This window comes from Aptenodytes forsteri, unplaced genomic scaffold (genome assembly GCF_000699145.1).
Source record: "Aptenodytes forsteri isolate BGI_AS27 unplaced genomic scaffold, ASM69914v1 Scaffold46, whole genome shotgun sequence".
In the NCBI taxonomy this organism is placed as follows: domain Eukaryota; kingdom Metazoa; phylum Chordata; class Aves; order Sphenisciformes; family Spheniscidae; genus Aptenodytes; species Aptenodytes forsteri.
Window position 1 is genome coordinate 6702032 of NW_008794774.1, and position 13137 is coordinate 6715168.

The 13137-nt window shown below is 39.5% G+C and overlaps 1 protein-coding gene across 2 annotated transcripts; it reads right to left on the bottom strand.

The window, feature by feature from the left end:
* Positions 1–192: 192 nt before the first annotated feature.
* On the bottom strand, positions 193–12796 carry PLIN2 (perilipin 2). 2 transcript variants are annotated; one of them, XM_009274291.1, is made up of 8 exons: positions 12740–12796; positions 12462–12657; positions 11718–11800; positions 10700–10985; positions 10195–10379; positions 9303–9437; positions 8320–8610; positions 193–1503 (listed from the first exon to the last, which is right to left on the bottom strand). In XM_009274291.1, exons 1-8 carry the CDS (start codon positions 12767–12769, stop codon positions 1369–1371), a joined length of 1341 nt encoding a protein of 446 aa, XP_009272566.1. In that variant the 5' UTR covers positions 12770–12796; the 3' UTR covers positions 193–1368. The 2 variants fall into 2 exon arrangements, with proteins under 2 accessions (XP_009272566.1, XP_019326309.1); XM_019470764.1 differs by lacking the exon at positions 193–1503 and having other exon boundaries at positions 7244–8610.
* Positions 12797–13137: the final 341 nt, after the last annotated feature.

Below are 13137 nucleotides of genomic sequence, written 5' to 3' on the forward strand. Positions count from 1 at the left end.
GGGCCGGCAGCAGCGACGGGGCCGGCCCATCGCCGGCCCCGGGCGGCGTGAGCTGATCATACAGGGCGTCGCACTTTGGGCAGCGGTTGGACTAGACGACCTCCAGAGGGCCCTTCCGATTTAAATTGCTTTGTAATCGGATTACAAAATTTAACACGAAAACCAAGTAAAACTCGCACCGGCAGCAGGCTGTGCGGTTCAAACTTTTATTCCAAGGCATTTCAGTGACTAGACTTCAAAGTTTTCACAACAACCGAGTGTTACATGACAAGAGAGCAGAGGTGCCAACCTCACAGCTATACCGACTGCCGAGTAACGTTTCCGCGGCCGTACGAAAGTAGCACCGTGCAACATCTCCAGACTTCCTGCAGTCACCCCGGCGACATTGAGGCGATCTCTGCAGCAGGAGTTCAGCCTGATACTCGGAAAGAAATATAACAAGCCTGCCTCCAGTCCAGTTCCCATTCACCCCAAATCCTACAGAAGTCACTGTGTGCAAGCAAATGCGGATTCTACGTTCCTTAGCAAATACGTGATTGAGATTTTATTTAAACATAAAAAGATCATCACTGTGACCAGAAGTACCCCTACCTTCAATTCTCTTTCTTCTTTTTGCAATTTTCTTTTGTTCCACATCTGTTTGTATCTCTTTGCCCTCCAGTTTTACTTTTTACAGTCTCTTCCCCTTTCTTTTTTAACTGTCATCCTTATTCCTGGAAAACTTCCCTTTTTAAGTATTTACCCTGTTCTAGCCTCAGGCCCCACAACTGATAGCATCAGGATGGCAAAAATTTTTGCACGCAGAAGGCATGTAGAAAGAAAGGGAGTCCTTTTGTGCATAAAGCACTCTTGCCAAAGGGAAGCTCTAAGCTTCTAGCTCTGTAGGTACAGGGCCTAACAAAAAGAACCTGAGAGAATCTGAGACAGACGAAGTCTCTTACCCCTTCCAGCAGCAAAGAGGTAGATGCAGCAGTGCTTTTCATGTGGACTGAAAGGGGAAATTTTGTGGGCGAATCCGCATCAACTCCTTTTTTTGGCAGCCCTTTATGCAAAGCACTGGAGTGTTCTCATGGCCGCTGCCAGCAGGAGAACAAATCATTAACAAAGATTAGATAAGTGGGATACACTGGTTAGGCTATACCTGGCTTGTAGAATGGGAGCTTGACACCCATGCTGATGAATTAATGTAGCATGCATTCCTTAGGTGGAAAAAAATCAGAATTTTGATGCAGCTAAGTGAAACAGTAGTGATCAAAAAAAAATATCCCCAAAATCCCTAAGCTAGGCAGGTTCATCTTTAAAAAGGAGAAATATGGGTTAAACATGGCAAAGGTACATTGTATCAAAAAGACAATTTTATGCTTCTCTTCATTCAGCTCTTTGCCCTGTAGTGTAAGGGCCATTTGTGCGTGAAAAGTCTTGTTGATCTTCTTCATCCAAATCCAAAATGTCTGGGATATCATCTGACTCTGAAGACAGGTCTGTAATAGTGAAATCTGGAACCTGCGTAGGAATGAAATTTCAATCAATTTAAAAGTAAAACTAAATAAATTTGTGCAGTACTCCTCACTGAAGTCAGAAGACAAAGATGCTCAGCATCTCTAGAAATCATACCCAATATACTGAATACAGAGTGAAATATGCTCCGTCACATATGAAACACATAGCATTAAGACAGACCAAATACTATGCAAGATGTAGATCAGTTGCTTAGAAGACAGGATTTTATAGTAGAGATGGAACAGAGCTGAACTTAGTGGAGTGTATTTAGTGAAATTGGTGACTGGAAAATTAAGAAAGGAAGTTTTTAAACTTATTTTGCCTTTATTCTTTCCTTGGGAGCAATGGTCTATACAAAGGAACCTGCCTTGAGGAGCTTGATATGGATTGTTCTGTACTGCTCTGCCTGCCTACCGCATCAAACCTTTCCTGAGGAAACAAATATCTGGAACTGCAATCCCACTTTGGCCTCTGTTTTAACTGCATGTATAGTATTCTGTAGTGTTAAGCAGCACCAGGTTTCAGGAATTGCCAGAGACATTAGTGGATACATAGATGTTACACACTTCTAAAAACGTTGGCTAAGACACTTAGGAGCTTAAGTCCCAACCCTTAAGTCCCCTTAGTAGGACTTAGATTACTTAGGCACTTCTGAAAAATGGGATATAATTAAGCAATTTACTCATAACCAAAAGTTTTTTGCCCCAAGTGAAAAATACTTATATCTATAGTTTGATTCATGGTTAGCTTTAATGTTGGTGATGTGACATACTTGGAGCCAGGCACAGTATCAGCACATAACGATTGCTGCGTGCTGACAGGACTTTGGTTCTGCATGTACAAAGAAGCAGCAACTTGAAGAGGCTTCTAGGCATTTGTGTAACTTAAGCTCAGTGCTGACTGAAGAAGCAGTTTTAATCCATTCCCTAACTGCAAAACATCTTGCATATAACTTACTTTTATGAAAGACAGTATGCAAGACAAATCTATGCTTTGCCTGCTATGAAGACATGTCAGAGGAAGAGAGAACACATCAAAGGATAAAGGGATTACTGTTTCAGCTATCAGGTTGTAGATAACACTGAAGCACTCAACATGAATCACTCAGTTTCTTAGAGTAGGTAGCCACAGGGCACCAGGGACTTATAAATGTTAATTAAAATATTAAAACAGCTTCAGAAGAATTTAAGCAGCATGTCACTTATCAGGCGCTAGTGTGAATACCATGAAATGCATAGACCACTTAGAGAACCTAAGCTTGATCAAAATCAGATCAGTAATCTTTGTCTCCTAAAAATGGAGGAAACACATCTTTCTACCAGCAAGAATTATCTTGCATCTCTCTGCTTATGGCAGTTTACATAAAACTCTAATTACTGCACTTAGAGGAATCAACAAGTTTTCCCATTATCAGCACATGACCCTGTATTTCATACTGCAGTACAAATGGGGATATCTTAACAAGACTAAGGCCAAGTAGTCCATATGCAAACTCTTTAAAAACGTGCCCAAATGGATGGTTTAAACAAGTTGTTTTATTCTGTGTTTACACTGAGCAGGGCACATGACCATGTTCAGTAACAGTGTCTGACCAGGGATAATTTTCACTACATCCCAGGTTTAAGACACTAGTGCAAAACTTGCAAAATCATTGCATGGAATAGTGCAAAACATGCTTCAGTGTTTTGCTGTCTTCATACACAAATGTTAATGTCAATACTACCTTAACTTTAAATTAATCAATTTTGTCTTGCTTAATGTATTTTCAGAACTGAGCCACTAGCAATTTAAGAGATGGTTCTTATTTTGTGCAATTTTCAGAACAAGCACTTCTATTTAGTCATCAGAGACTGTATTATCCAGAAGAAACAAAATTTCCATCTTAGTATGAAAAGAAATACATTTAACAAAACATTGTGCACAATACCTCCAGTGAGCTGTTGCATGTAAGACTTTCTGATCATGGAAATGACCAACAAATCATGCTTAAAAAATAAGTTAGGTTCCATTTTCTCTTTTTAATTAGATGGCTTAGGTAAGTTTTCGGGTGGGTTTTTTGTGGTTTTTGGTTGTTTGGTTTTAGTTTTTTTAAATAAAGAGAAATAATTCATGAGTTGTTTCCAAATCTTTTCACCTATTTTACTAGCTATATAGTATTACTGTAAGTTGCAGTTTGGAAGGCCAAGTAGTCCATATGCAAACTCTTTAAAAACGTGCCCAAATGGATGGTTTAAACAAGTTGTTTTATTCTGTGTTTACACTGAGCAGGGCACATGACCATGTTCAGTAACAGTGTCTGACCAGTGATAATTTTCACTACATCCCAGGTTTAAGACACTAGTGCAAAACTTGCAAAATCATTGCATGGAATAGTGCAAAACATGCTTCAGTGTTTTGCTGTCTTCATACACAAATGTTAATGTCAATACTACCTTAACTTTAAATTAATCAATTTTGTCTTGCTTAATGTATTTTCAGAACTGAGCCACTAGCAATTTAAGAGATGGTTCTTATTTTGTGCAATTTTCAGAACAAGCACTTCTATTTAGTCATCAGAGACTGTATTATCCAGAAGAAACAAAATTTCCATCTTAGTATGAAAAGAAATACATTTAACAAAACATTGTGCACAATACCTCCAGTGAGCTGTTGCATGTAAGACTTTCTGATCATGGAAATGACCAACAAATCATGCTCTTAAAAAATGTTAGGTTCCATTTTCTCTTTTTAATTAGATGGCTTAGGTAAGTTTTCGGGTGGGTTTTTTGTGGTTTTTGGTTGTTTGGTTTTAGTTTTTTTAAATAAAGAGAAATAATTCATGAGTTGTTTCCAAATCTTTTCACCTATTTTACTAGCTATATAGTATTACTGTAAGTTGCAGTTTGGAAAAGGTTATTGCAAAAAAGTAATCTTAAGGAATGGGAGAGACTTCAAAAGCTTTCCACCTCTTTAGTTTGAGGTGGAAACTAGCTACATCCCTTCAAATCCAGTCCTTATACAAATCTTGTAATTTGGATTTGACCAATGTGTATGCTGCCATAAATATGATGTTTGCAAAACTTTTATATTGCATGGAGCTATTTAGAAATGCTTATATTCAAAACATTTGTAGCAAAGGATTATTAGCAATGATAGAATAATAATTCTCTGTTAAATGAGCCTGGAAAGGGGAAGTTTCAACCTGCATGAATGATTTTTGAGTGATGTCTTAAAGAGAAACAACCATTTTCTGAATTCTAAATAAACCCTAAATAACCTTACCAGTGATAATTACTTCATTAGTATTCTAACCTTTACCATCCCAGTTTTTGCATGACTAGCAGCCTTTGACACTGTTCCATTTCATCTAGTTTATCTGCCTTGCTGCAAATAGGATCAACTATTTCCTGTAATTTCCAACATATCTGGTCTTATCTTTTTTAAAAGGTTCCAGAGAGATTTCACAGCTTTCTAGCCCAAACTATATCCTCAAAAGTGTTTTTGGACTAAGAGCAAGCAAGTTTCTGTGCAGCGTAGCTGAGCTGTTTGATACATGCAATTATAGAGAAACAAGTAAGATGGCAGGAAAAGTTTATGAGCAGGCTCTGCTCTGTTAATATCTTAGGTTTTCCTCCTTCTATTTGAGAATTTTCAGCAGTTATTAGCATGCACTTCAGCTTCAGTCCACTGTGGCAAAAAAACCAAAGATGGCTTTGGAAGGCGTCCACATCATTCTCGCCTCCAGTGGGCATTTTAATCATCACTCCCTCTAACTGTGCTAGAGCAAAATACCAAGTTTTGTCTGTAGACTTGCAATTAGAATAGAGTCTAGGGATATGCTGTACTAGATTACCAGCAAGAAGATACCCATGCAAGCTACAGTTGCAATTCAGTTTAAACATCCAGCGTTGTTCTTATTAGGAAAGTCTAATAATTTCAATCCAGAGACTATTCAATATAATAAACCAGGAATGTACTGATTTGCTATTATTCAGCCCTCTTTTCCTCCAAGGAAGGGTTCCTAAATCTATTGGGTGGGTGGATAGAAACATAAACTTTCTGGCGGCGGGGGCAGGATCCAACAAAACAACCACACACCACAATAGCATGGTACAGGAACCTGCATACAGCATTTTGGTATAACAGGCTATTAGCCCAACCATTAGGTAAGCATTTAACCAGGCATTCCTCTATTTGCGGCCACCAGTTGTAGGTCAGAAGTCAAAGTAACTTTTACACAGAAGCCACCCAACAGTGCATGGTGAGGGAGAAATGATTTGAAGGTCTAGGCTGGTAACATTTTTCCTTGCTTTCTACTTCATCTGCTTGCTGACATTTAGTAAAGCTGGACAGCCATCTAAGAGAGTACAAAACAGTAGTGCAACTTAAGGCAGAAGAGAGAGATGTATTGCTCTTGCATTAATACTAGATGGTGCCGTTTATTTCTCAGTCCTCAAAAGACAGTGAACAGTTTGATGATCTTACTTGATTGATCACCTCAGAATGAAGGCTCACAGCCTTCAGATTTTAAAATACATATAAAAATGGGAATTTGCTTCTTTTAAACTGCCAGTTAGTCCCATTCTGTTCCTGAACACCTCTACAACAGCAGATGCACTCCACAAATTTTATTACAAATTGAGATAAAGAATATTCTCTGGCTGGACTCATTCAATACTTAAATAGAATTAATTGCTAAAAGAATTCCAGAAGTCTTAATTCAGGCCCTAGCTAGAAAGGAATACCTCATCATCTCATGTTAATTTCATGTTAAACAGCCCCCTTACAAAAAGCAAGTATTTAAAGCTGGAAGTTGCAGAATATTTATCTGTAATCCTCTGTTGTTACAATTTTGTTTAATGTTGTGCTTAAAACACAATCTTCCCAACACTACTAGACCAACCCCGACTTAACAGGTAAGCAAGCCCTGTCACATTAGAAGGCTAGGCTGTATGTAATTTGCTATGGTGCCCACATTGTACCAGGTGGAGGCATTGTTCCATGTAGCAACATGTCACTAGGTGACAAGCTTCCTTTGAACTCCGTTTTTACTTCACACTATTTGATGATCTCTGAAAATGTGGCCAGCATTGCTACACTAAATGATTGCAACTCAAAGTTGCAAAGGGCATGCATTAAGAACACAGACACAACTTACCTGTACAGGCCTAAGCCAAGAAAGCTTATTTCTTAGTGACTGTAATTCTCTTCCAGGGGAAGGATTCACAGGATTTATTGAGGAACAATTCCACCCAAGTAGCTGAATGTTAATGTACATTAGTCACTCAAGTTCAAAAGAGGGTAAATAAATTTAAACAGGTTAAAACTGGTGTTTGCAGCTGAGGAGTATATACTGTTTATAGGGAGCCAGCAGCCAAAGCAGGTAGCTGGCAGTCTCATGCACATAGAACACCTACTGCAAAAGCAGGACAGGTGTTTTTTGTCCATACCCTTTCTCTTCTCAATATTAGAAGATCCATCAGCTCACAGCTTAGGTCATCATTAAAAGTAGGCAACAGCAAGCACCAAAAAAAGCAGCAGTAAAGATAAGACTGAATGGAAAGATGCTCTTTGGAACTCAAAGGGAGGAGGGAAATGCTGCAGCACTATCTTACCTATCTATACATACACACAAATACATTTTCAATGCGTGTCTACTTCATTTGCATTTCAAGCTTGCTTTCTGCTGGACCCAGTTTGAAGGAGTCACAGAACAGCAAGTTACATTTGTTTTAAACACCACTGAAATGGAGACAGACTTTGGCTACTGAAGCATTTATTACTAACATACAAAATGAATTACAAAAAGATGGCTACAAAAAACCAACAACCAACACAACAGCAGGCACCTGGGTACAAACAGCATGAATCATGTCTTTATACTGCATATTAAAAAAATGTATTGATAATGATTTGGTCAGTCACTGGAACAGGCTCCCCGGGGAAGTGGGCACAGCACCAAGCCTGTCAGAATTCAAGGAGCATCTGGATGATGCTGTTAGTCATATGGGTTAGTTTCAGGTAGGCCTGCAAGGAGCAGGGAGTTGGACTCAATGATCCTTATGGGCCCATTCCAACTTGAGATATTCTACGATTCTGTGGTCAGGTTACTGTGTTATACAATAGTTAAGTTTATATAGTTAATGTGAGCACTGTCACAGCATTTAAGTAACTCCAGCTGACTCATTCAGAAACCCCACTTTCAGCTTTGGAATTCTGCACTCACAGAACTTTTGTCATGAATTGTGTAGCAGTAGAATTTGAGACAGTCAGATCCATAATAATCAAATGCATGATCTGCAGCAAACATGGAATTCAAGCATACCTAGCTGGACTGCAGGGCTTTTAAATGCATTTCATAGTATGTAAGGCTTTTATATCATTCTCATACAGATGAAGAAACAAATCAAATGCTATTAGCTATAGTAGGTTTCATTTAGACTAATGGTATTAATATCATTAATAAGCATGGTGAGGTTTCTTAACTGGACAGACAAACAAGGCATCTTGACAACTGTAAGCTGCCAATATTTAGGCATTCAAGACAGTTTGAGTTTTTAGAGTGGCTTAACTACACAGGACAATACAGCCCATGTGTGAGAGTGTCCTTTCTCTGTATCATTCCCCCACTCCTGTATTTATGGATTTTTCTCCAAGGCTTTTTTGACAGCTACATTTGCTAAGGCCACTTGTTTGGTCAGTCAGCAGAGTACATGCATGCTATGCAGTTTATTCAGTAGTGTGTTCAGGCTGTTTGTCTTTCTGGCTGGAATTTTCCTCCCCTTCACCTTTGCTCTCAGCATCCTGAATGCCAGGCAGTTGTGGGTAAAAGGGACCTACCAGCCAGTTGAGCGGCGTGTTGTTAACAAGATAATCCATCACATCATCCAGAGACTCCTTCATTTTCTTCAGTTGTCCTTTGCTAGTGGTAAGAAAGCTGTCTGATAATTCTTGGAAGGAAGATGCTGACCGAAAGCTCTGGTAGACATCACCTGCCATTGACCCAACACTGTAAACCTGATCCTGCACATTCTGTGGCAGCCCCTGTAGGCTTGAGACTAGTGTGAGGTAGGTGGTCTGAAGCTGCTGAGTGAGGCTCCGTGCAATAGCTAGAGTTCTCGACTCAATTTGCTGGAAACAAAAAGCATAACAGCACATTAGTATCTTTTTATGACTGTAGCAGCTTTATGTTGCTCAAGATACAAGAGGCAGCAAAGTAGAGGGGATGTAAGTAAAATAAAACTATAGCAGATAGTAAAACAGGTCTTAAGTCTGAAGAGTCAGAGACTTGAAAGTACTTGGTATTTCTTCAATGCTCAAGTGCTTCGTTGGTTGCTTCTACCCAACGACAGAGAAGCAAGCTCTTGTTTCAACTCTGGATAACAAGTCACAGCAGGTAAGTAGATTCTAATCAATGAACCACTGTTTAAAGTTACATTTAAGACTCAGTGAGTCTGTGCCTAAGACTGCTGTATGCTGAGGAATTGTTATTTCTGGTCTGGCCATATCAGCTAAGCGAGTCCTAGCTGATCTAGATATGGATATTCCAACACAGGTTCACATGTTAAACAGGATGAGCATTCTCTTGAAATGAGAATGAACCCCATTGTGTTTCAGGAATTAGGTTCATTTGAGAGTTTGGGTGCCCCCTACTTTTCATAGTAGTCACTAGTCAGCTGCCCTGAGCTTCAGCATTCAGATTCCACATTTGCACATAAGCTTCCGTGCTGCTAAGATGCTGCACACTTTGAGGACTGTTAGTTTGCCATTACCTTGACAGTATACAATCCATTTATTTCTGGTTCACATTTACATTTATTTACCTCAGCACTATGCAGTTCATCACCATCATTTTGGCCTGTATTTTTCTTCCATTGTACCCAGGATTGATAAAGCTTTTCCTGAGAATCAAGAAGTTTCTGATTGGCACTATTCATGTTCTTTCTGGCATACTCAATCTGAAATACAGCCAAATAAGGAAGTAAAGCAAAGAGTCCAAACAGTTTCGTTAGGGCTACCCTGCCTTACCTGCTTTGTAACCTCTTTTTTAAATATTTTAAGAGTTCAGTATAAAGGACTTTGGGGAATATAAGAATGTGTTCCTTCTCTTCAAAGAAGAGAAAACTGGAAGCAGTTTTGAGATGTTAGTAGTGTATCCCTCTGCCTCAACTACTTCCCCCTCCCCCACTAGCATCCTACAGCAGGATTTGAAAGTGTACAGAAGGCCATGACTCTTTATGCACAGTTTGTCTTGTACATGAAGATACATTGTTAGGATAAGACTACTGAAGTATCCAGGAATGCTCAGAGATACCCACAGCAGTAAGAGCAAGCCCATAAAGAATGCCACATTTTATTAACAAAAAGGACTTAAAGGACTGAAGTGTTTCTAAACTGCAAGACACTTTCTTCACTGAATGAAGTCTGTGTCAAACCCAGCACTCTAAAACAGGAATATCATTTCAAACATGTCACTTCTATTTCTGCAGTGCTTAACATTACAAGCAATTGCTGGTTAGTCTACAGCTCAGCCTGATTTAGGACCTCTCCTGAATGGTGGTGAAAAGCTCTGAATGGGAAATGCTTTATATTTAGAAAATGCATTTAGTCTGAGAGAGCAATTCCAGTTTTCCTACGCCTCTTTTGGCTGTTTTCTGCACTCCAAAACTATGCCAATATTTGCTTTTTATACCTCAAGTGAAAGCTTAAACTTACCAGACTAACAGTGTGGTGGAGCTGAGTGATTGTCTCCTGGCTTTTCTGTTTAGCATCTCTAACTTTTTTTAAGGCTTGTTGGTAGGCACGTGTGCGGACCTTTGAAGACAGGGATCCTAGTCTAATGCAGTAGCTTGGCTTTTGAACTCCAACTTCAAAACCTTCAACTTTTGCAGCTTCTTTCTCTAGATATGTAGAAAGGAAGCAAATTGACCACTGGAAGAAAACTTAAGAGGTTTGAGGCAATTTTATGTGCTTAGTAACAGCTGAATACTGGACTTGTTTAGTAGTCCTTCAGCACCAGGGTAGGTTGATAGACCACCGTATGTGAAAATCCTTACTTTCACTCTGCTTCCCTGTGAAGATGCTATTACAACCAGCAAGGCAAAAGGCAGTTTGGGAAGCACGTGTCCCCTCCCCACTATGAGTAAGTAATAAATGGATGATTGCTTGCTTCTCTCCAGTATAAGCATTCCAACAAAATCAAACCTTGAATTGGTCTTACCTAGTTCTGCTTCTGTAAGTGGGAGATACTGGTCTACAAGGGTCTCTGATTTAGTGAGAGCACTGTCCACTCCACTGCTCACCATTTGCACCACACGACTTCCCAGGACAGTGTTAATGCTGCCATTGACAACTGACTTGGTCATTTCTACGCTGTCTTGCATTGCTTCTTTAGTCTTGCCCACAACTCCAGTGATCGTGTGAGCAACAGTTTCCTTGGCACCAGTCACAGTAGTTGTTACAGCTTCTCTGGCTCCGACAACTACATCCTTGGCATTGGCAACAACCTGCCATAGGAAACAGGTTGATTCACTAGAAATATTTTCTAGGGAGAGCTACATAATCCAGGAAATATAAATTTATACTAAAGCTTGTACAAGTATTGGTTATCTAGGAGAAATTCTGCCCTGAAGACATATGTACAAGACAAAACAAAATATGACTGCCACGCAGCCTTCACCTCAAAACACTTCAGTGAATGTAATTTGGTCACTATTTGCTTCACACTGAGCAGGAAAGAGACAAGGGCTCCAGTTTTAAAAGAGATGCCCACCAGCGAACAGCAGCTATAGACAGATGTGTCAAATGGTGGGCAAATTTAAAAAAAAAAAAAGGCTTAATGGCCTCCCAAAGGCAACAAACAATTCTACAGAAACACCTTGTACTTCCTCATTGCTTTTAAGCTGTACTTCAGGCGTGGCTTATTGAAATCTGTCTCCCTGTGGTTTTAGTGATAATAAAGAGGAAGGGTGTATAGTTCTTCTGCTTAGCCAATATACATGGAAAGGGCTTACCTTGTCAGTGGGTTGATTCAGTATAGGCCAAATTTAAAAAAAAAGGCTTAATGGCCTCCCAAAGGCAACAAACAATTCTACAGAAACACCTTGTACTTCCTCATTGCTTTTAAGCTGTACTTCAGGCGTGGCTTATTGAAATCTGTCTCCCTGTGGTTTTAGTGATAATAAAGAGGAAGGGTGTATAGTTCTTCTGCTTAGCCAATATACATGGAAAGGGCTTACCTTGTCAGTGGGTTGATTCAGTATAGGCAGTCTCTCTTCAATTTTGTCTAGACCTATACACGCATAGCTGTTGGCAACTACAACTATAAAAGAAGTTACAATAGTTGGTTTTAATTTTTTGTTTTATTCCTTAGTATAAATAATTCAAATTGAGAATTTCTCTTGAAATAAAGCTCATGCAACAATGCTTTTAAAGTAGTTTCCTCCCCTTTTCAGCGAGATTTGAGGCAGCAAAGCCCAAGAACAAGGCAGGTTTACAGTGCCAGAAAAAAGCTCACAGGCAGAGAAAATCCATTCGATACTTTACAAGCCACCGTTAGAACAAGCTGAAGCACCTGGCCTTCTGCCACTTTGTGAAACCAGGCTCCTGGTTACCACAGCCTTGTGACACAGTTGTCGAATTTAACCACAAGTTGTTCTCCATGAGAGAAAGTACAAAGTAGCATTTGAAACCAGGTGAAAGGTGAGGAAGGTGTTGAGCAAGAGACTACGTAACCATCTCACTTATCAAGAGGACTCAGTCAGTTTAGTATTACAAAAGCTAGAATGTGCTTTGGCTCTGGATTTTTTTTTGTTAAATCACGCCCATCTGTAATCAGTTACTCAACAAGCCAGGCAACAGGTTCAGTCAGCTACCTGAAACAGCACTCCAGACCAGCATGACCATGCTAAACTGTAAGTGCATCTAGATATATAAAGCAATCAGTTGAGTTAAAGTTATCAACAGGTCCATCTTTGCCTTACTTTGTGGTTCCAGTTTCTGGATGATAGGCATAGCACTTGTCATGGCTACTGAAGTAATGGTCTTCACCCCTTTCTCTGCTATCTCACATACTGACTTCAGGTAAGGATGGTTATCCTTTGTGGTGATGTAAGCTGTGGACACCATATCATAGGTGGAGCTCACCAAGGGAAGGTTGACAACCCTCGATACAATGTTCTGTTTAAAAAAGAAAGAGGTTAGTTGACTCCTATTTTTCTGAACTAGACATAAAAAACTATGGGGCTAACTCAAGACATACCTGCTGTGGATCAATTGCTGCCAATGCCATTTTTTCAGGTCTTGAATCTTACACAGCCTGTGAAAGAAGCATATCTGAGCATCCTCATATCCACTTTATCTAGTCACCAGACTTTGAAACCAACAACCCTTTTGTAATCAACGCCATTGATCAAGGGGATTAGGATGTTCACATTCTTGCATATACAGGAATTACATTTTATTGTAACAGTTTAGAAATCTAAAACTTTGTTTCCCAATTACTTTGTTTGGTTTAGGCAACACAACTAGGGCACTTGCAAGAGACAGGCTTTGAGGTACAGCAGTTCACTGCAGAATTACCAAAGAGTTAAACTGGTGGATTAATTTATTTTTCTAGAAGAAATAGACACACTTGGGCTTATCTGTTGAGCCAGGACA